Consider the following 24,348-nt stretch of genomic DNA (forward strand, 5'->3'; position numbering starts at 1 on the left):
AGTGGAATGTAGAAAATGACATCTAGGTTGTGAGTCTGGGGACTGGAAGGATGGTGTCCTCAACAGTAATAGCAAAGTTTGCAATGAACATGATTTTTTTGTAGAGAGATAATGACTTCTGTTTTGGACATGTTGAGTTTAAAATGTCTATAGAGCATCTGATTCTAATTCTAAGATGTCTAATAAGCAGTTGCAAGACTGGAGGTCAGCAAAGTTGTTAAAGCTGAATAAGTAGATTTGTGAATAATAGGCTTAGAGATGATAATTGAATCCTTGGTAATTGATAAGATCATCAAGTGAAATAGTACTGAGCTCTATGGGATGGCCACAAATACCAGGTGTAACACGGATAAAGATGCAAGAAAGGAAACCAAAAAGGAGGTAGGAGGAGAAGCAGGAGAATAGTGTTCTAAAAACCTTCAGAGAAGAGTATCAAGGAAAAGAGAATGACTGATAATATTAAAGTATGCGGAGAAATAAAAAAAGCATGAGAAAAAGGCATTGGATATGACATTTTTGAGATCATTGGTAACTTTGGAGAGAGCAGTTTCCATTGGTGAAGTTAGATTTCAGATGGTTGAAGGTTAAGAGAGAGAGAAAATGAAATGGAAACAATCTATTAGATAAGCCTTTCTCAAGGAGTTTAGTCAAAAATAGAGGAGATATAGGATTATTGTGGGGATAAAAGAATCAAGTGAGGCTTTTTGGAGAATGGGCAGACATGGGTACGTTTGTAGACAGTAGGAAAGCAACCTATAGACAGGGAAAGATTGAGGATAAATGAAATATTGGGAACAGCAGAGGGGGCAGTCTATTGGAGGAGATGATGGAATGGGACCACTTGTTTAGGTAGAGGAGCTTGCCTTGACAAGAAGAGCCACTTCTTCATTTGAGTCTGAGATGAAGGAGGAGATTATAGTAGAAGGTAGCTGAATGATAAATAAGTAGGAGGGGAGAAAAGGGATTTTTTAGTGAAAGGCCTCAATTTGTTTTGGTAAAATATAAGTTTAGGTTCTCAGCTGAAAGGGATAGGGGAGAAGGAGCCATAAAAAGTTTGAGGAAGGACAAAGAGATTGGGAAGCAATGCTGGTGAGTGGAATAGTGAATTAATTAGGGAGTTAGTTATAGAAGGAAAGTAGCCCAGCTGAGTGGCCCAAGCTACATGCTCTAGCAGTAGTGAGGGGCCATTTGAGGTTGTATAATATAAATTTGTAGTGGATACAGTCAGAATAATACTATTCAGTATAAATAACATTGTCCAGGCTGAAATTATCTCTTCTGAAGTCTGGTACTGTTTAGCAGACTAATAACAAAAAGCTGTAGATGGATGAACAATATTGACTCAGACAGCATTAACTCAGAGGTTATGATCCTTGTCCACAACAAATTTTCCATTTCTCTGGGATTGAGAACTGGGTCAAGCCATAAAGCGTATTTTGATCCTAATTGGAATCATCATTGGTCTAGACATCCAAAATATCGGGTTAGTTCTGGGCTCAAATTATCATATGCTGAGGTATAAGAACCTCATTAAGAAGTATTAAACCTATACAATCCTTACTAATCACAATGCAGCAAAACCTAGAATAATTAAGGAGGTTTTAAAGAAATGATTCAAACTTAGATGGAGACCATAAAATTTATTCTGAAAAATATGTGGAAGGACAAATCATAAAAACAATAATTTCATTAACTAGAATGACAAAAAATATTTCAAAAAATTTTGAGATGTGATCAAACCAATGCTCAGGAGGAAATTTCTTTCCTCTAAACACTTTAATCAAAAAAAGAGAAAGAATAGATGAATAAATTGAGCATGCAACTGAAAAAAATTAGAAAAGGAAAAAACTAAAAACCCTAAATAAAAAATCAGTATAGACATTCTGAAAATCAAAGAATAGATTAACAATACTGCAAGAAAAATCAAACCTCAAAACCCAATGAATTGAAAAACTAATGTCTGTTTTTTTTGTGGGGATGGGGATATCTATCTATCTATCTATCTATCTATCTATATGTATATATATACATATAGGTATAGAACCATAATAACAAAGATAAACTTTTATCTAGTTTTATTTTTAAAAAGGAAAACCAGGGATGGCTAGGTGGTGCACTGGATAGAGCACTGGCCTTGGAGTACCTGGGTTCAAATCCAACCTCAGACACTTAATAATTACCTAGCCGTGTGGCCTTGGCAAGTCACTTAACCCCATTGCCTTGAAAAATCTAAAAAAAAAATAAGGAAAACCAAATTATGAATATAAATAGATAAGAGAAATTCAATTCAAAATAAATATAGAAGGTATAAACTATTTGAGTTCATATACTCAGTCATAGGATTTATATGAATATAGTTAGAGATTTACAAAACACATAGGATTATAAAAATGAGGGCATACTTAAATGATTGGAGAGATTATAATTCCTAATGGTTGTCCCATAAAGTATGATAAAATGATAAAAAAATTTATTTAATGCCAAAACCAATTAAATCATCAAAGAATTATTTCATAAAACTAATGGGCTGGGCCTGATTTAGTTTAAGTTTGATGTTGGAACCTCAGTCAGTTAGGTAATAAACATTTATTAAGCATATATTGTATTTCCAGATACTGTGCTAAATATTCAGATTCAAAAATAGGCAAAAGATAGTAGTTGCTCCTCAAGGTGCTCACAATCTAATGAGAGAGACAACAAGTAAAGGAATATTTACAAAATAAGTTATATACAGAAAAATGGAAAATAATTACGGAGGGGAAGGTGATAGAATTAAAAGAAGTTAGGAAAGGCTTCCTGCAAAAATTGAGATTTTGTTGTTCAATCCTGTCTGACTCCATTTGGGGACTTTCAGGCAATGATACTGGAGTATTTCACTATTTCCTTCTTTAGCTCATTCTGCAGAGGAGGAAACTGAGACAAAACAGATTTTAGTGATTTGCCAGGGTTACATAACTAATATCTGAGACTGAAAAGCCAAGGGAAGAAGTAGGTAGAGGAGGAAGAACATTCCAGGCATAAGGATATGGAAATGCCCAGAGTCAAAAGATGGAGCATTTTGTTTGTGGAATATTCAGGAGGCCACTGTCTCTGAATGGAAGAAAATTTCGTAGGGACCAAGGTATAAAAGAGACTGCAAAGGAAAGGCTCTGAATGCCAAATAGAGGATTTTTTTTTTATTTGATCCTGGAGACAATAGGAACTCATTGGAGTTTATTGAATAGAAGGGTGACATGGTCAGACCTATGCTTTAGAAAAATATCTTTGGTAGATAATAGATTAGAATGGGAAAAGATCTGACACATGCAGATTCATAAGTAGGGTATTACAATCCAGGCATGAGGTGGTGAGAGCTTGCACCACAGTGATAGTAGTGTCAGAGGAGAGAAATTGAAATGGTGAAATGAATAGGCCTTGGCTGTAGCTTGGATAGGGGTGGTACTGCGGAGGCTAAAAGAGTGAGGAATCTTAAATGACTCCCAGATTACAAACCTGAGGGACTAGGAGGATACTATTTCCTTATACCTTAATAGAGAAGTTAGGAAATGAGGAGGATTTAGGAGGAAAGATATCTGAGTTCTGTTTTGGACATATTAAGTTTAAGATGTCTGAATATCTAGTTTGAAATGTCAGAAAGGCAGAAATGTGAATTTGTATGTCAGGAGAGAAATTGGGGCAGAAAAGACAGTATCAGCAACTTAGAGATATTAATTAAATCCTTGGGAGCCAATGAGGTCATCATTTGAAATAATATAGAATAAGCAGAAAAGAGGATCCAGGGACTGAGGGACACCTGAAGTTAGAGGTGTATTCTTCTTATTATTAGGATTTTGCAAGGCAAATGGGATTAAGTGGCTTGCCCAAGGCCACACAGCTAGGTAATTATTAAGTGTCAGAGCCCGGATTTGAACCCAGGTACTCCTGATTCCAGGGCTGGTGCTTTATCCACTGCACCACCTAGCCACTCTAGAGGTGTATTCTAGAGGAAGGTCTAGAAAAAGAGATGATATCAGACTGGAAGAGTATGGGAAGAGAGAAAGTGCTCAATTTCAGAGAGTTGGAGGTAGATAAAGATTGGGAAAAGGTAGTGGTGGGATACAGCTGGTTCTCAGAAATCATACCCAATTTTATGTTGAGTTTGGTGAAACAGTTGTTAAAATGACACTTGTAATCAGGGTTTGGAGTCAGTGATGGGATTCATCTGGTTTGCAATAATTTAGGAGAACTAATACCTAATTTTATGTTGAGTGTGGAACTGGTTGTTAATTTTTTGAATCTCACCACTAGTAAAGGCTATTGGATTTGACAATGAAGAGATAATTGCCATTTAACAATTAGCAAAAGATTTTTTTGACCAGTATATTCACCAACAATATTCAGTAACAATATCACACTGATTTAGCTTTTGCAGAGCTTCTTGGTGTTAGTCATACTGTCAATCTATTTTTAAGAAGATTCGCAGAATTTGTGGTCTTTGGTACTTAGAACAGAAGCTACCTCCAGATCCTGAGTCAGTTTCTTCAGGAAATCAAATATCAAAGAAAGTTTTGATACTTCTTAAGGAAAAGAGCTAGGAAATTTTACCTGGATAGGACCTTAGGAATAATTAGCCCAAGGGCACAAGAAAATATATTGTTTACATCACAAAGTTAGAAAAATGATAGCAAAAGTCATCTGGTAGAATAAAAGTCAAGAATCTTAAGGGAAATAATGAAAAAAAAAGAAACAATTGGTTTTAGCATTATCAGATCTCAAACTATATAACAAAGCAGTAATCATCAAAATATTTGGTACTGGTTGAAAAATAGTAATTTTGATCAGTGGAACAGATACATAACATAAGGAAACAATTGAACATAGTGAAATTTTGATAAGGTCATACTGTTCTACAAAAAAAGTTAGGAAAACTGGAAAACTGTCTTGCAGAAATAGATTTAGACTAATATCTTATATCCCACAATAAGCTCTAAAGAAATGTATGATTTAAATGCAAAAGGTCAAATAATAATCCAATTAGAAAATATGTAAGAAGATACTTTCCTCAACTGTGGTTAGGGAAAATGAATACACCAAACAAGTAGAGAGTTTCATAATAGAGGGAAAAGGTCCATTTTGGTAATGTGAAATTGAAGTTTTGGGATAAACAAAATTAGTGCTGTTAAAATTAGAAGAAAAACAACAAATTCAGGGGAAAATCTTCACAGGAAATTTCTCTGATAAAGGTTTGATATCCAAGATGTATAGAGTATTGATATAAAGTTATAATAGCAAGAGATATTTTCCAATTGGTAGATTATCAAAGGATATAAATAAGCAGTTTTTCAAGGGAAGACATTCAAATTGTCATTAACTATGTGAAAAAAATGCTCCATGAGAGAAATACAGACTAAAATAACTCTACTGTTCTCTTTCAAATCATTAGACTAAGAAGTAAAATGATAATTTTTCAAGGGTTGTAGGAGAAATAGACTCCAGAAGTACATGTCCTGGCATCACCTCCCTGATAACATGGTCTTGGAAAATGAAGGACAAACAACAGCAACAACAAACCTTGCATATATTTGATCTAATAATATCACTATTAGAGATATATCTCAATGAGTTCAAAGAAAAAGCACATTTTCTTATGTTAAAGCATTGAAAAATAAGGAGATGCCCATAAATTGAAGAATGATTGAACATACAATGATATGTAAGTGTAATAAATAAAGAAAGGAATGGATTCAGTGAAGCACTGGAAGACTTTGTATGAAATGATCCAAAGTGAGGTGAGCAGAAGCAAGAGAACAATATATATCTTGACTATGATATGGTAAAGAAAAACAACTATGAAACACATGTCTTAAAAGATTTTAATCAATGCAAAGACTAACTAAGATGGCAAAGGTCTGATGATGAAGTGTACATGCTTTCCATTTCCTCACAGAGAAATGATGGGTTATGATGTAGAATAAGAAAGATATCCTCAGTCTTTGACAATATGTGGGTTTATTGCTTATCAATATGGTTATTTGTTTAATGGAGGTTTTCTCCCCTTAAATTTGGGAAGAAGATTTGGGAAAATTAGTGCGACTAGTGATAATCCCCCAAAACTCAAACACATCAAGAAAGAAAAAAAGATAGTTATTGAGGCATTGAAGCACTTAAAAATGCACAGATCACAGAAGACAATTCAGAAGGAGATACAGACAAGCAGCACAGTTTTAAAACCAGAGCAATGAATTGTTTATATATCCCAATGTCCCCAAACCCTTAAATCCACATGATCCTCCAAATTCAAGCTAGATATTCATGGTTTTATTCAAACCTTTTTTTCCCTGTTCCTGGAAATTCTCATGTTTGTTGATATCTTTTAAATTTCAGAATAATGAAAGTGAAAATTATTGAAGTACAAAAATAATAAAATTCAGTATAGTTTGAAAATCTTTTAAAAGACATTCCAATGATTTCTCATTTTATTATGACATTGCATCAATAACTGTCATGAAATATCCATTGAGTTTCTGTGAGAAGTACCTCTTCCAATGGATTCTAGCATCTCTTTTTTGTATGTGCCTTGTCTTTGCTAGAGACATTTGAAAAGCATTCCTTCAACGTGTTATGAAATAATAGGCGTTACTATGGTTCCTTTAAACAAAATTTCACTGCACAGATGGAGCTACATAGAAGAAATGATCATGCTGGTTCAGAAATTTGGAATAGAATTAATTCTAGAATGAAACAAATTTCAAAAATTCTTGTCATTTAATTAAGCTGATAAGAAATTTTTGCCAGTAATATGACAGTGTATATTAGATATTGTATTATAAATCATTTATTGTTAACCATTTGATCATGTGTTAGGAAATTTAATGATAACAAATATGGTAAAAAATACAGGGCTATTAAATTAATTGGGTGCAGATCTGTCAAAGGAAAGACAAGTTGAAATTAAGGGTACAAATTTAGTGTTGTTGAATAATTATGAATTTGAATATTCTAATGAATATATAATGGAGAATTATTGATAAGTAAAGCTAATTGATATTCTTATGAAGATATAAGTTATTGACAAAAATATTTAGAAAATTAGGCAATCATAAAGTAAATCAATAGTGTGTTAATGAAACCAAAAATAACCTAATTTGATCTTAGGTTGAATTGAGGGAATTGGTAGAATTCTGGAGAGTAGTCTAGAATTATGCCTAAAGAATTATTAAGCTAATTATATTTAACTTTGACCCAGCAATACTAGTACTTTTTTCTAAAGATAATTAGAGAAAAAGGGAAAAACTCGATATGGTCTAAAATGTATATAGCAGTTTTTTTTGTGGTGGCAAAGAACTGGATGCCCATCACTTGGGGAATGACTGAACAAGATGTGAGCAGATGATTGTGATGGAAGACGACTGTGCTGTAAGAAATGAAAGGATTTGTGAGAAATATCAAAGAGTGAAATGAACAGAACCAAAAGAATATTGCATTCAATAATAGCGATATTGTCTTAAGAATGATTTTTAGGGTATGAGTTATTTTGAATATTATAAATTCTAAAATTAACATAAAGGATAGATGAAGAAAGATGCTATTTGAATCCAGAGATAAAATAAATAAATAGAAATATGTATAAAATAATTTAACATATCTATCAAGCTATCTATCTACATTTGTGTCTAATTAATAGCCATTTCTCTGGGGTGAGGGAGGGGGGGAAGGAAGGGAAATTTTCATGATAATTTAGTTATATATTTGGAAAGGAATAGCAATTCTGTATAGTAGACTTGCAGTTTCAAGTGCAATCATAATTTTTTTTAATTGTACTATGTTATGGAAATGCTCCCCCACCCCCGAAATTAAAAGGAAAGTTAAAAAGAGGGAATAGGGATTGGAGAAGTGGCAATCTTACTGGATTCTGTCCTGTCAGAATCTGCCCTTTGACAGAGTATTGTGTTCAGTTCTGTATACCACAATTTAAGCAGGATGTTACTAAGTTGGAGAACTTCCAAAGGAGAGCTACCACGTTGGAGAAAGGCCTTGAGTTCATGACATAGCATATGTTCTGTAGCTACTTTGCTAACTTCTACTACTAATACATTCAGTTACATTTCTTTTTAGGGCAGAACCTGCCTATCTGTGAATCAAAACTGAGACCCTGGTCTCAAATAAGTGAGTAACTTCATCCACTACCTATGTTGAATTCAGATTGAATTTGGTGGGTCAAATGATTTGCAGCAAAATGTTAAGTCTGAGCTCACTTTGCTCAGAGAATAAGTATAGGGGAGACTTGTTTTCCAGGGTTTTTTTTTTTTTGTGGGGAGAGTGGTATGTTTGTATTTATGTTCTTGTAGTATCTTCTCAGCAAATAATTACTGTAAGAGTTAATTACTGTCAATTGGTTAAGTGATAGATACAGAGTCATTAATTCATAGTGATGATGTTGAGGAAATAACTAAAATTAGTTAGACAACACTCTAGAAATAACTAGCGATTAATATTAACTTCAATACATTGGAACAGGGTCTCAGGTACTATAAAGATATCTTACCCATTCAGGAGTGTAAACTTAGAATCCTGAGGTGGATAAGTGAGGGAAGCAAATAGGATTGTCCTCTGAGGACCTCACTTGTCAGTATGAGTGTAAGTTTAAGAACCCCTAGAGTATATATGGTGATATTTCTATGGAACTCTTGATCTTTCAGAAGCATTGAACTCATAAAACTTATTTTTAAAAGGATTTTTTCTTTTTACAATTATACACACACACACACACACACACACATATTTGTTTTCTTTCAAACAGAAATTCACCTTCTCTCCCTCCTACCTCAACATCATCTCTAATTGAGAGTGAACCCCCCCCCCCCCCACATATAGTCAGGTAAACTATATTTCACCTTTGTTGTCTCTAAAAAGTATGCCTCATTCTGCTTGATGAGGCTTTCATTTCTCCAGTAGGTGAGCAGCATGTTTCATCATTTGTTTTCTGGAATCTTGGATGGCCAATTACACTGATCAGAGTTCTTAATTCTTTTGAAATTTGTCTTTACAAGATTTTAGTAATTATAGAATTGTTCTTCTGGTTCTATGCACTTCATTCTGAAGTTCATGTAAATCTTCCCAGGCTTCTTTGAAACCATTTCCTTCATCATTTCTCACAGCACAATAGTATTCTATCTATTTGTATACTATAACTTGTTCATAAATTTCTCAATTTGTAATCACCCTCTCAGATTCCCTTTCATTGACACCTTAAAAAGAGTTATGTTTTTGTATATATGTTTACAGTTTGATGTGCTTAGAACTAAAAGAATTTTATAAATCAAATTAGAGAGGTAGAGGAAAAATTGGGAAAAAATGAGAAAGATGCAAGATAATCTTGGAAAGAGTCATCAACTTGATAAAGACACCAAAAGTAGGGGGCAGCTAGGTCGCACAGTGGATAAAGCACTGGCCCTGGAGTCAGGAGTACCTGAATTCAAATGCGGTCTCAGACACTTAATAATTGCCCATTTGTGTGACCTTGGGCAAGTCACTTAACCCCATTGCCACGCAAAAACCAAAACCAAAAACAAGACACCCAAAATGCTGGAAAATCAAAGACTTAAAAAAAACCCAATAGGCCAAAAGATAAAAGGGGTACAAAAATCCACTGAAGAGAATTCTTTAAAACTGGAATTGGCTAAATGAGACAAAAGGTACATAGACTCACTGAAGAAAAGAATTTCTTAAAAATTAGAATTGGGCAAACAGAAACTAATGATTCCATGAGACATCAAGAAACCATAAAGCAAAATCAAAAGAATGAAAGAAATAGAAGAAAATGTGAAATATTTCATTTGAATTGACTTGAAGATCCAGGAGAGGTGATTTAAGAATTATTGAATTAATTGAAAACAATGATTAAAAATTGCCTTGACATGTATTTCAAGAAATCATGAAGGAAAACTGCCCTGACTTCCTAGAACCATAGAATAAAATAGAAATTGAAAGAATTCGCTGATCAATTCCTGAACGAGATTACAAAATGAAAACTCCCAGTAATGATATAATGAAATTCCAGAGCTTAAGGAGAAAGTACTTCAATTATCTAGCCAGAAAAATTGAGTATAAAATGAAATAGAGAGTTTTCAAGCATAGAAAATTTGACTTTCAAATACAAGAATCAAGAGAAGCATAACAAGATAAACAGAAAAGAGCAGTCATAAGGGATTCAATAATGTTAAACTGTCTATATTCCTTTATGGGAAGATGATAGTTGTAATTCCTAAGAACTTTTTCATTAACAGGGTAGCTAAAAGATATATTACCTATTCAGAGGGCATGGGTTTGAATTGATTGTGATGGCGTGATGTCTAACCTAACTCATTCCACACTAGTTGTCAAGTCTGGTCAATTCTGTTTCCACAAAATTTCTCGCATCTGTTGCCTTTATATCATCACGTGACAACCACCCTAGTTAAGACTATCACTGCCTGATTCCCTCCTGTGTTCTGATCTTCCTGGCTCATGTCTCCCCTCACCAAATCTCCTTCCACCCTGCTTTTAAAGTCATTTTTCTAAAGAAGTGACCATATCATTTAACTATTCAATCCAGCAGCTCCCTATCACCTCTAGATAAAATATAAAATTCGACATTAAAATCACAATTTGACCTCAACTTACTTTTCCAATCTTAATACTTTTCCAGAATTGTAAAGTGCATGGGGTTTTTCAGGACACAATTCTCTCCTGAATCTTCTCTTCACTTATCTAACTCTTTCTTGGTCTGCATTCCTATATCCTTAACCAGGTCATGCTTACTCATCATGAGCATCCCAAAGGACTTTGTCCTAAGTCCCTTTCTCTTCTCCCTCAATTACTTCACTTGCTGCTCTCATCAGCTCTCATGGATTAAATTATCTGTATGCTGATGATTTTCGAACCTCTAGTCCTGCATTTCCAACTATCTATTACACATCTCAAACTAGATGTCCAGCAGGCATATTAAATTAAGCATGTTCAAAACAGAATTGATTATATTTCCTTCTAATGCCCCCCTCCCTTTTCCAAATTCCCCTATGACTTTTAAGGGTGCCACAATCCACCCAGTCCCCCAGGCTTGCAAAGTAGGTGTCATCCTTGACTTTTAAATATCTTTTATGTCCCCATATCCAAGGCCTGTCAATTTCACATTTGGAATATCTCTCAAATAAACCCATTTCACTCCTCTGCCACTGCCACCACTTTGGTGCAGGCACTCATCACTTCCTGCCTGGACTATTGCAATAGCCTGCTAATGGGTTGTCCTGCTTCAAGTGTTTCCTCATTACAATCCATCCTCTATTCAGTCACCTAGGTGATTTTCAAAAATATAAGTTCAACCATGTCACTCTAGTGACTATTACCTTCAGGATCAAATGCAGAAATCTATGTTTGGTGTTCAAATCCCTTCATAATTCTAGCACTTTCCTTCTGTTTATATTTCCTATTTATTCTATAAGTAGTTTGTGCACAATTCCTGTATTTCATCTTCCCCAGTAGATTGTGAGCTCCTCAAGGGAAGGGAATATCTTTTGCATATTTGTATCCAAGTTCTTAGCACAGTGCCTCACACATAGTAGGGTCTTAAAAATATTTCTTGATTATCTGACAACTAATCTGATCTGCTTATAATTTTTCACAGATGGCACTATACTTTCTCCATGCCTTTGTACTGACTTTGCCCCAGGTCTGGAATGCATTCCTTTCTCACAATGATCCTTTAGAATACCTAGTTTCCATCAAAACTGAAACAAAGTACCACCATCTATATGAAACCCTTTCTGATTTACTCAATTGCTACTCAGAAAACTACCTTGTATTTATTTTGTATATACATATATATTTATATATTGTTTCCCCTGATGGAATGTTGGGACAGATACTATTTTATTTATTTTTTCTTCATATCTTCATTGCCTGACTCAGTACCTGGAATATAATTCTTTTTAAAAATTTTGTAATAGAATTTTTCCCCAGTTATATGTAAAAAAATCTTAGCATTCATTTTTATGGTTTATTCATTTTATATTATTATAATAATCTTATTGTGAAAGTAAGCATAAACCCCCTTGCCCCCCAAAAGAGAAATAAAGTGAGAAAAAAGTGTACTTCAGTCTGTGTTCATATTTCATTGGTTCAGTCTCTGAGATGAGTTGACTTCTTTATTGAATAAGTCCACCAGAGAAGTTAGAATTCATTTTTTAAAACTTTGATGATACTTGAAATTCCTAAGAACTTTTTCATTACTGTGGTAGCTAAGTTTCAAATTCTCTTCCTTCTTTCCTCTTGCTTCCCACATAGAGAAGGTTAACAATTTGATATAGGGTATATATGCTAGGTCACAACTCTTAATACTTGATAAATTGACTCTTTGACAACCTCATTCCCACACATGACTTTAACTATTGATCCTACCTAAGGTTTTATCTATCATCTCTGCCTATTATCTTTAACCAAGTTTCTACTTAAAGCACCTTACCTTTTTGTCAAGAAGCCAAGGGCAACACTTATTAAAGATAATTCAAAAATATTATGGGGAGGATTATGAGAGATTATTAACAATATTGTCTCATAAATCAACAAAAAGTACTTCAGTAAAATGTAACCTGAAAAATAAGCAACAAAGAACCAAACTCATCCAGATGACATTGAAAACATTTGTTGGTTGTTTGGTTGTTGTCTTCATTTTTTTTTTTAGGTTTTTGCAAGGTAAACGGGGTTAAGTGGCTTGCCCAAGGCCTGTGCTTTATCCACTGCACCACCTAGCCACCTCTTGTTGTCTTCATTTTCAAAGAGGATCAACATGCCATCATTTTGTTGGAGCCAAGATACAAATGGATCGATTGTATTTTATCAGACCAATATGAACTTGGAATTCTCTACCTAGAATTTAATTGGCAAAATAAGGTACTGCACAGTTAGAAACAAATAGTTCATATGAACATTTGGATTGGAATTATCTTTAAATTTACAAATTTCACATTTCTTTTGAATTACTGCAATTCTGCTTTGCTCATAGAGCACCAGCACCTTCTTTGATGAGGATGTGCAATGTCAGATGGTCCTTTTCCAATGTCTCCTATATTTCACAATGAATTCCAAAGTTCTTCAGAGAAACCTTGAGAGTGTTCTTGTGACTACCATGTGAGTGCCTGCTTTATAGGAGTTTTCTGTAAAATAATCTTTTAGGCAAATGAATGAATGGGATTCAAATGATGTGGCCAGTCCACAGGAGGTTCTCCTTCTGTAGTAGAGTTTGAATGCTTGTCCATTTAGCTTGAGAAAGGACCTCAGTGTACCTCATTTTGCCAATTGAATTCAAATGGATTTTGAATCCATGTGACAACCATCCTAGTTATGACTAAGACTATCACTGCCTGACACCCTCCTGTATTCTTTTTTTTTTAGATTTTTCAAGGCAATGGGGTTAAGTGGCTTGCCCAAGGCCACACAGCTAGGTAATTATTAAGTGTCTGAGACTGGATTTGAACTCAGGTACTCCTGACTCCAAGGCCAGTGCTCTATCCACTGTGCCACCTAGCCACCCTTACCCTCCTGTATTCTGATTTTCCTGGCTCATGTCTCTCCTTGCCAAATCTCCTTCCACCCTGCTTTTAAAGTCATTTTCCTAGAGAAGTGACCGTATCACTTGATTATTCAATCCAGCAGCTCCCTATCACCTCTAGATAAAATATAAAAATTTAACATTAAAATCACAACTTGACCTCAACTTACTTTTCTAATCTTGATACTTTTCCAGAATTGGAAATTACTTTGTTTGGTGATCTCATCATGGATTAAATTATCTGTATGCTGATGATTTTCAAACCTCTAAGTCCTGCATTTCCAACTACCTATTACACATCTCAAACTAGATGTCCAGCAGGCATATTAAATTAAACATGTTCAAAACAGAATTGATTATATTTCCTTCTAAGGCCTCCCCCTCCCTTTTCCAAATTCCCCTATGATATCCAGGTTTCATAGGCATACAACAATGAGGTCAGCACAACAACTATGTAGACCTTCAATTTGGTAGGCATTCTAACATCTCTTCTTTCTCATACTTTCCTTCAGAGTCTCCCAAATACCAAACTAGCTCTGGCAATATCTTCATCAACCCCATCATGCATGTACTTCTCTGGAAATTATACTGCCTAGGTAAGTGAATTTATCCTCAGTATTCAAAATTTCTCCATTTGCTATAACTGATGATTCCAAGTTTGGATGGTGTGGTGCTGACTGATGGAGAACCTCTGTTTTCTTGGTGCTGTTAGGCCAAAATTAGTACAAGGTTCATTCTTTGTTGTATCGCAGCATTGAGTACAACTGTGAACAAAAATTTGCTCACCAATTATCTTCCCATTTAGCCTTGGCTTATAGCTTTTTCAAGTCAAATAGTTTTTTATCAGTGTGATAGTTGACCTTGATGCTATTTGAATCCTTGTTGAAGGCTTTTGACAACATTGTTGAAGATATGCTAAAAAGCAGCCACTCCACTGATAGTAGGGAAGTGTGAGAGCATTTTCCATTTTCCAGAATCTAGGGAAACATGACATCTTGAAATTGGCATACCATGCTGATAAACATCTCCAGGCAACCAAATTTTGACAAAATTTTCCACAATCCCTCTCAAATGACAATATCAAAAACCTTGGTCAAAGTGGCACATGGATCTTTGTTCTTTGGCATTCCTCCTAGAGTTGTCAGGCAGCAAACACCATATTGACTGTTCATTAATTTCTGAAGTCATTCAGGCTCTTTCAGGTGAAAGATCAGCCTACTAAAGTAGGCTCAGGTAAGTCTATGATCAGTCTGGCATTTTGTGCCAAATATTGCCTTGGTCACTCTCACATCCTGTCTATCTCTTCTCCTTACAATGACATAGTCTATTAAATGCCAATGTTTGTGCTCCAATGGGGCATCCAGAAAGTTTTTATTATATTTAGGTAAACAGAAGATAATATTGGTGATGAGATTTAAAAGTCTTCAATAGTAAAGTGACTGTTTCTAATTCCATTTTTCCCAAGGACTCCTTACTATATGTGGTAATTTGTGCCTACTTTTGCAATAAAGTTACCCATAATTATAAGTTTGAACTTTTTTGTCACATTGATTATGAAGTCTACATAAAATTTTTCTATGATCACGTCAGTGTTCTACATGGTGGGAGTATTTGCATTAATGATGTTGGTGTACTTTTTGCAAGTGGTAATCACATTGTCATAAATCTGATGTTCAATTCTTTTTTGTTTCATATTTTATTTTTTGTTCATTTATTTTATATTATTATAATAATCTTGGTATGAGAGTAAACATAATTGCCCCCCTACCCAAGAAGTTGAGAAACCTCAAGAATAGTGAGAGAGAGAAAAATGTACTTCAGTCCGTATTCAGACTTCTTTATCCTAATTCCACCAAAGAAGTTGCTTCATTATTTTTTCCCTACAGTTGTTAGCTGTATTTCCCTCCACTCTATCCTTTCCAATTCTTATTTATTCTATTCTCTTTCTCCTTTCACCCTGTCTCTGTTCAAAAGTGTGTTGTATCTGAGTACTCTCTCCCATGATCTTCCCTCTCCTATCACTATTCCCTCCTTCCCTCCCCCAATTCCCCCTTATCCCATCCCTTTCCTGTCATTTTTCTCTAGGGTAAGATAAATTAATATGCCCTATTAAGTGTGTATGTTATTTCTTCTCTGAGTCATTTCTGAAAGAAGGCTCATTCATTCCCCCTCACCTTCCCCCATTACACTCCATTGAAAAAGCTCTTTCTTGACTCCTATGTGAAATATCTTAGCCTCTTCTTCTCTCCTTTCTCTTTCTCCCAGTACTTTTGTTTATTACCCATTGACTCCATCTTTTTTACTGTATTATGCCATTATATTCAGCTCCTTCCTGTGCCCTGTTTATATATGCTCCTTCTAACTGCTCTTGTAAACGAGAAAGTTCATATGAGTCATCAGTATCTTCTTCCCATGCAGGAATACAAACAGTTCAGCATCATTAAGTTCCTCATAGTTAGTCCTTCTTGTCCATCCCCTCTATGGTTCACCTGAGTCCTATACTTGAAGACCAAACTTTCTGTTCAACTCTGGTTGTTTCAGTAGGAAAGTTTGAAAGTCCCCTATTTCATTGAAAGTTCATCTTTTCATGCAAAAGAGGGTGGCTTAGCCCTACCAGATCTAAAATTATATTATAAAGCATCAGTCATCAAAACTGTCTGGTATTGGCTAAGAAATAGAGTGATGGATCAGTGGAATAGATGCGGTGCTATAGCAGGAAATGATTATAGTAATCTGCTGTTTGATAAACCTAAAGAGTCCAGCTATTGGAAAAAAAAAACTCTCTCTTCAATGAAAACTCTTTGGGAAAATTGGAAGTTAGTATGGCAGAAATGGATTGTATGGATGGCAGAAATGGCAGTATGGATTGGATCAACACCTCACACCCTATACCAAGATAAGATCAAAAATGGATGCAGGATTTAGACATAGAAAACAATAGGAATAGTTTACCTGTCAGATCTATGAAAAGGGAAACAGTTTATGACCAAGGAAGAGATGGAGAAAATCATTAAAAACAAAATAGATAATTTTGATTACATTAAATTGAAAGGCTTTTGCATAGACAAAACCACTGTAACATGATCAAAAGAAATGTAGTAAATTGGGAAACAATTTTTACAACTAGTATTTCTGACAAAGGGAATATTTCTAAAATATATAGAGAACTGAGTCAAATTTTTTAAAAAACAAGCCATTCCCCAATTGATAAATGGTCAAAGGATATTCAAAGGCAATTTACAGCTGAGGAAATCAAAGCAATCCATAATCAGATGAAAAATTGCTCTAAATCACTACTTATTAGAGAAATGTAAATTAAATCATTTTTGAGTTACCACCTCACACCTCTCAGACTGGCCAATATGACCAGAAAGGACAATGATTAATGTTGGAATGGATGTGGGAAATCTGGGACACCAACACATTGTTGATGGAGCTGTGAACTCATCCAACGTTTCTGGAAAGAAATTTGGAATTATGCCCAAAGGGCAACAAAAATGTACATACCCTTTGATCCAGCAATACCACTACTGGGTCTATACCCTGAAGAGATGATGAAAAAGGGTAAAAACATCATTTGTACAAAAATATTTGTATCAGCCCTGTTTGTGGTGGCAAAGAAATGGAAATTAAGTGATTGTCCAGCAACTGGGGAATGGCTTAATAAACTGTAGTATCTGTATGTGATGCAACACTATTGTTCTATTAGAAACTAGAAGCAATGGGAATTCAGGGAAGTGTGGAAGGATTTGCATGAACTAATGTTGAGCAAGATGAGCAGAATCAGAAGAACATTATACATCCCAACAGCAACATGGGAGTGATGGACTTGCTCATTCCATCAGTGCAACAATCAGGCACAATGTTGGGATATCTACAATGGAGATCAATATCTGGAGAAAGAATTGTAGAGTTTGAGCAAAGACCAAAGAATATTGCCTTAATTAACCCCCCCCATTATTTTATTATATAATTTTGCTATCTCTTATACTTTATTTTTCTTCCTTAAGGATATGATTTCTCTCTCATCACATTCAACTTAGATCAATGGAACCAATGTAAAGACTAACAGACTGCTTTCTGTGGGGGGTGGGGGGAGGAAAGTGAGATTAGGGTAAAACTTGTAAAGTTCTAATTCAATAAATAAATGAAAAACAAGAAAGTGTATGTTCAGTCTTGCTGGGTTTTAAATTCTTGATTTTAAAACAAGATTTTTTTTGCCTTCTGGAATATCATATTCCAAGTCCTACAAGCCCTTAATGTAGATGTTGGCCGATCCTGTGCAATCCTGACAATAGAACCTGGGTAGATGAATTGTTTGTTTTTGGAAGCTTTTAGTATTTTCTCTTTGACTTGGGAATTTTGGAATTTGACTATAATATTCCTGGAAATTTTTCTTTTGGGATCTCTTTTGGGAGGTGACTCCATTTCTATTTTATCCTCTGTTTCTAGGATCTCAGGGCAATTTTGCTGTATGGTTTCTTGAAAAATGAAGTCTAGGCTCTTAGCCTGTTAGTGACTTTCAGGTAGCCTAATAATTTTAAAATTATCTCTTCTGGATTTGTTTTCGAGGTTGGTTGTTTTTCCAATGAGATAGTTCACATTTTCTTCTAATTTTTGAATTTTTTGGAAGAGTTTCATTTCTTTCTGATTTCTCACAAAGTCCTCAGCTTCTTTTAGTTCCATTCTGCATTTGAAGGAGTTTTTTTCTTCAGAGAGCTTTTTAAATTTCCTTTTCCAGTTTCCAGTTCTGCTTTTTAAGGCACTCTTATCCTCATTTGCCTTTTGTGTTGCTTTTCCTATTTGGTTTAAGCTGTTTTTAACATATTATTTTCTTCAGCATTTTTTTTTGTATTTCTTTCACCAAGCTGATGATTTGGTTTTCATGAGTTATCTGCATTGCTCTCATTTCTCCTCCCAATTTTACCTTTGCTTCCCTTAATTGCTTTTCAAAGTCTTTTTTTTAGATTCAAAGTCTTCTTTTGAGTTCATCCATAGCCTGAGACCATTTTCTATTTCTCTTGGAAGCTTTGAATACAGAAGGTTCAACTTTGTCATCTTCTCAATCTTCCATGGGACCAAAGTAATTTTCTATGGTCTGATTCTTCTTTTTCTTTTGTTTACTCATTTTCTCAGCCTATGATTGATTTACTGCACTTCCAATGCTTTGGGGGATTTTTGGGATACCTCACTGGGACCTTAATTCCTCCAAGGTCTTATGAGAGGCTCTGAATGCTTTCTTTTCTGTGCTTTGATATGTGGATGACCATAGCCTCTCCCCCCCCCCCAAAACTGTGAGGAGAGTCCCTGCAACCTGGATCTGATTGTAGGCAAACAGCAAAGTCCTGTCCCAGGGAGAGTAGAGAGATTTCTGCAGTCCCCCCAACCCCCTTACTGTCTGGGATGTGCTCTGGATGTGATGGCTGGCTTCTTCGATTCCTGCTGCAGGTTCTCACTGCAGGGCTGCTCTGAGGCTGGAGCTTGCTCTGCACTCATTCTTCTGTAGAAGAGTTCTTTCACCATCCCTTCATGCTGTTAACAGTGATCCCTGTGCTTTGCTGTGCTGTGCTGCAGCTGTAGCTGCAGCTTTTTTTCCAACACCTGGTTGGTGAAACAGACCTCTCCTGGGGAACTTGTAAGTCGTCTTGGACTGGGAAATTGTATCACTCAGTCTTTCTTTTTTTTTTTTTTGCAAGGCAAATGGGGTTAAGTGGCTTGCCCAATGCCATACAGCTAGGTAATTATTAAGTGTCTGAGACCGGATTTGAACCAGGTACGACTGACTCCAGGGCCGGTGCTTTATCCACTATGCCACCTAGCTGCCCATATCACTCAATCTTTCTGTGGGTTCTGCCCCTCTAGATTTGGGCTAGAGTACTAATGTGACTGCTTTTGAAGTTTTTTTGGGGGAGTGAGTTTCTGGGAATTCCTGCTTTCCCATTACCATTTTGACTCCACCCCCTGATGTTCACTTCTTTTGATAGGCATCCAAGCTAAACCTGTACCAATTTCCTGGGACTACTTCACTATGGTCATTCCAGAAAAAATGTGCATCTACCTTTGACTTTGGTGAACTGGTCTTTATGTACTAGCCTTGCTGCACTAAGGGCTGCTGTTTGAATGAGATATTGGCTGAGTTCCCCTGCAACAAAAAGCTGTTCACCTCTCAAGTCTACTGGATTTTGTGTTTTCTTTAAAAGTGCACATATTTCATGTTTTGATGGTAAATGAAATGATATTTACAAAAGTTTTTGAACATTTGTTTTGTCCTTCAACTTCAGGATATTGTGGCAAGCAGGCCAGGATTGGATGATGCAGAAAATTTTTAGGGCATCTTTTATAGTCCCTTCCTCATAACAGGAAGTAAACAGTGTGATCCTTAAAAGGTTGCTCATACACTCAAGGGAATGCCATATTCCACTGTTGCTTCCAGTGAGAAGATGACCCTATAACCTGGGCCACTTGTGTGCAGAGTTGTTACTACTACTTGGGCAGCTAGGTGGTACAGTGGATGGAGCACTGTCTTTGGAATCAGCATGATGGGAGTTCAAATCTAGCCCCAGGCACTAAATCTAGCCCCAGGCACTTGACACTTACTAGCTGTGTGACCTTGGACAAGTCACTTCCACCTGATTGCCTTATACTCTAGTCATCCTGATTCATATCTGACCATTGGATCCAGATGACTCTGGAGGAGAAAGTGGGACTGGTGACTTAACACAGCACCCCCTAACACAAATCAAACTCATGTGTTTGTCATGGCATCACCTCCCTGATGTCATAGTCTTCTTTGAGAATAAAGGACAAAACATCACAACACCTGTTACTTCATCATTTACTTGCCTGTTGACAAAGGACTTCGAGATAGGTAAAAAAAGTAAATAGTACAAGTGTTTTCTTTTGATTTGTGCATAAATTTGATTTAAATAAAGAGTTGTGGAAATTTGTTGCCTTCACTTTCTCTTCCAGAGTCCAATAACAAGATAACTTGTTATGACTCAATTTACAGTGGTGTCTTTGGTGTCTACTAAGCTGTAAACTGTGGCCAACTTCAGGGCATTTGGAATAAATTCTTCTCATCTGCCTATTCCACTAGAAATATTCACAAGCTTGGGATAGACATCACTTTAATTCACCAAAGAATTTCAGACCCCCTCAAGTATTCTTAAACCATTTGCAGAAATGGTTTACTGGGCTGTGGCCACTCTACATATTACAGCTTTTTTGAGCCCCAGGTTGAGAGTTGGGTGAATACAAAAGATCAAAACACGCCCTGAAAAGACATTGTTAGCACTCACACCAGAAGTACTAGCCTTCATTGAATACACCTCTGTCCTAAGAATATTTGTCAATGAAACCAGAAGGATAACAGGTGGTTTTGAAATGAAATAGATTTACTACAATTTCTGTTGGTGTTCTATTTTCATTATTAATAAACAGGAAGTATTTTTGTTCTTATATTTCAATAATAGTTGTGCTAAGTGACTTTTAGCTTACATCAACAATTGCTATATTATTTCTCTATTTGGTTGTTCACCTGACATTTCAAATTCAATATGCCCCAAATTGAGCTGTGAGAAACGTAATCAATATCTGAGGAAAATGTCACCTGCTTATTTCTTTAGTTTATCCAACTTTTTTTGTTTCAAGGCCAAGTACAAAAATTTGTGTTTATGAATATATATATATATATATATATATATGTAAAATCTCTCTAATGATAATCTAGCTGAGCTTATATTGAGAGAACTATACAGGAAAGGGCACTGAATTTTAAGTTAAATTTCACTTCTCTGTCTTACTACCTTTATGACCTTAGGAAAAACCATAATTGCAGCATGAGAAAAGAGATAACAATGTTCTACCTCATCCTAAGGTCTGTGTGTGAATTCCAGGACTGTTGTTTATAAGCTGTGTGACACTAGGTAAACTATTTAACCTCTTTGCCTCTTTTCATCTATAAAATGGAGAGTTTGTTCTAGTCTTATCTACTTTTAGATCCAGTGGAATTTTTTGCTTTTCCCTATAACCTCTTCTACTTTCTTGCATTTTTCTGTGGTAGCACAATTCATTGGGTCTGTCTTGATTGTAGTTTTAGGATTATTGTTTACTCTTCATGCTTTTTTTTTCAGTCATATTCATTTAGTCATGAAGCTGATTTTTACCAAGCATATTTATGGATTCTATTTCTCCCTCTCCATTTCAAATATCCCTGTCCTATTATAGGTCTCTATCACTGTCAACTTGGAATTTTGAAATGGCTTTCTACCAGACTTTTATGCCTCCATTCAACTCTCTCTTTAGCTATGTTTCTGGATTAAAACTGTCAGAGTTATCTTCCTTATCCTTAGAAATATTCAAGAGATTTTATTGTCTGTTGAGTAAAATTTTCCTTTGATTCACGTTGTTGAGTAAAATTTTCCTTTGATTCACACAATCTACTATACTAGGCTTATTCAAATTTATTCTCCATGCCTGAACCAAACTGGACAACTTTGCTTGCTGAACACAACATGAATGCCTGCTTTTATGTCTTTGTACATATTTATCCTCATCCTATTCCCTTTGGTTCTACCAGGGGGGTAATAATATTTAAGTCTTCAGACCCCCCTAATCCTCAGAAATAGATTCTGGAGAAGTGACTCTACTACTTATTAACAGTGATCTTGGGCAAGTAATTTTAACTATGATTTCTATGTCTATAAAGTGACAAAATAATACTTATATTACGGGATAGTCATAAGGATCAAATAAGCTAATATTACCTGTAAAGTATTTTATATATCATAAAATTTTATGTACATACAAATTATTAATAAAGTCCTATATAAGTATATGGTACCTAATTTGTACATATAGCAAGAATTATTAGTATTTTTGCATATCCTTCTGGTAGTCTCTAAATTCTAAGAAGGTAGGTACCATATCTTATCTAAACTTTTTGCTACTCCTAACACAACTCTATTTTCTGCATGAAATAAGTGCTTAAGTAATTTGGTTGAAGTAAACTGAATTCCCTACCATGTATCTTTTTTCTTCCTCTTCTCTTTCTTTTCTTTTCCTTCTTTCTTCTCTCTCTTTATTTCTCCCTCCAGCATTTTTTCTTCTCTTTTGCCTATGTATTGGATCTGAAAATGGTAATTATGGAAAAGATTATTTGAAAGATGCTAACTAGAAATTCATATATATATATATCTATATATATCTATATATATATATCTATATATCTTTTCCTTTCTCCTCTAAAAGCTTTATGTTAATGGGCTATTATTTCCTTGATCAATATTGACTCAATGAAGCAAACCAGTCTATAAAAATTTTCACTAAGTAGAATCTTTCATGTCGATGCATATCTAATAGAAACTTTTGATAGAATCAAGTCACAAAAATAACTTTATTAAATATTACATTTATTACCAGCAACAAATGAGACATACAATGGAAAGATGTGTGTTTAGTTGGGTAGCTTGCCACTACTTTAATGAAGGATATCCTTTACAAAGTTCAAAAGGAGGAGGATTTAGACCTATACATGGAGAAGTCCTATGTAGAGGTGAACTTCCTTTATCTGAATTAAATATTTTTTTAAAAATCTCTTATTTTTTTGTCTCAAAAGCAGATTGCTTTTGATCATTATGACTTTTATTCCCTTGATCAATTCCTTCTTGGGGTTGTGGTGGGGAATAAGTTTGGAAATTAATTGCAAGCTACTATTTTGGGTTATTCACAAAGTAGTTACTGAATGTTCTCCTCAGTCTTAACTTTACTAAAAAATTATATCATTATTTCCCTTCTCTTTCATCTTTCTTCTCATCACTCTTCCAATGTCCTTATTGTCACTCTGTGTCCTTTTCTAATATCAGAAGACCTCTGTCAAATTAAACACCTATAATTTTGTTTCAATACAATTAGCCTCCTTATTTTTTTTCAAGAGCTTGTTCCATGATTATAGTATTTAGAAAATCAGTAGAAATAAATTAGCACCAAACATGTTAGTGTATGAGATAGCTAAGTGTAGTTAAAATGCTGGGCCCAGAGTCAGAAAGATCTGAGTTCAGATATAACCTCAGGCATATAATAGCTATGTGACCCTTGACAATGAGCTAGAGAAGAAAGTAGCAAATCATTACACTATCTTTGCCAAGAAAACTCCAAAATGAGATCAGGAATGGTTGAATATGATTGAAAAACTGTAACTAAATTTTAGACTATATCATAATAATATAATGAGGCAATGCTTCAGGTAAACATTATATAGCAAATAAAACAATAAATTAATGATGGTACTTGACATGCATAAGATCACAGGAAAGTATCAACACAGGAAAGTATCAACAGTAACTCTGCTGAAATATCAGTACTCTATATGCAATTAGATAACACCTAATAAATCAAAATTAATTTCACATTCATGTTACCTTATTGACACATACTTAATATAATAATTAACAGCATCAAATAGGAACATGAACATATTCATTATGAGTGCAGCAGATTGATCATGAGAGAGGGGATCACTCATTTCCTGTTCACTTGTTTAAGTTTTGTCCAATTCTTTGTGACCCTATTTGGGGTGTTCTTGACAAAGATACTAGAGTGGTTTGTTACTTTCTTCTTCAACTCATTTACAGAAGAACTGAGGTAAGTAGGATTAAGTTATTTGTGAGGGTAACACAGCTAGTAAGGATCTGCTATCAGGAACATGAGCCTTCCTGAAGTCAGACCCAGTACTCTATACACTGTGCTACCTAGCTGCCTTCATCCATAGGTTAAATGAAAGTAAA

General features: G+C 35.1%; 1 protein-coding gene across 1 annotated transcript in view; it reads left to right on the forward strand.

Moving 5' to 3' along the window:
* The first annotated feature begins 321 nt into the window (after window positions 1-321).
* Window positions 322-24,348, forward strand: part of LOC141503322 (semaphorin-4D-like) — a 77,066-nt gene continuing 53,039 nt past the window's right edge. The window contains 2 exon segments of the mRNA XM_074208548.1: window positions 322-381; window positions 13,019-13,143. Coding sequence (XP_074064649.1) covers window positions 322-381; window positions 13,019-13,143 — 185 coding nt within the window.

The sequence above is a fragment of the Macrotis lagotis genome, chromosome X (assembly GCF_037893015.1).
Source record: "Macrotis lagotis isolate mMagLag1 chromosome X, bilby.v1.9.chrom.fasta, whole genome shotgun sequence".
NCBI lineage: Eukaryota > Metazoa > Chordata > Mammalia > Peramelemorphia > Peramelidae > Macrotis > Macrotis lagotis.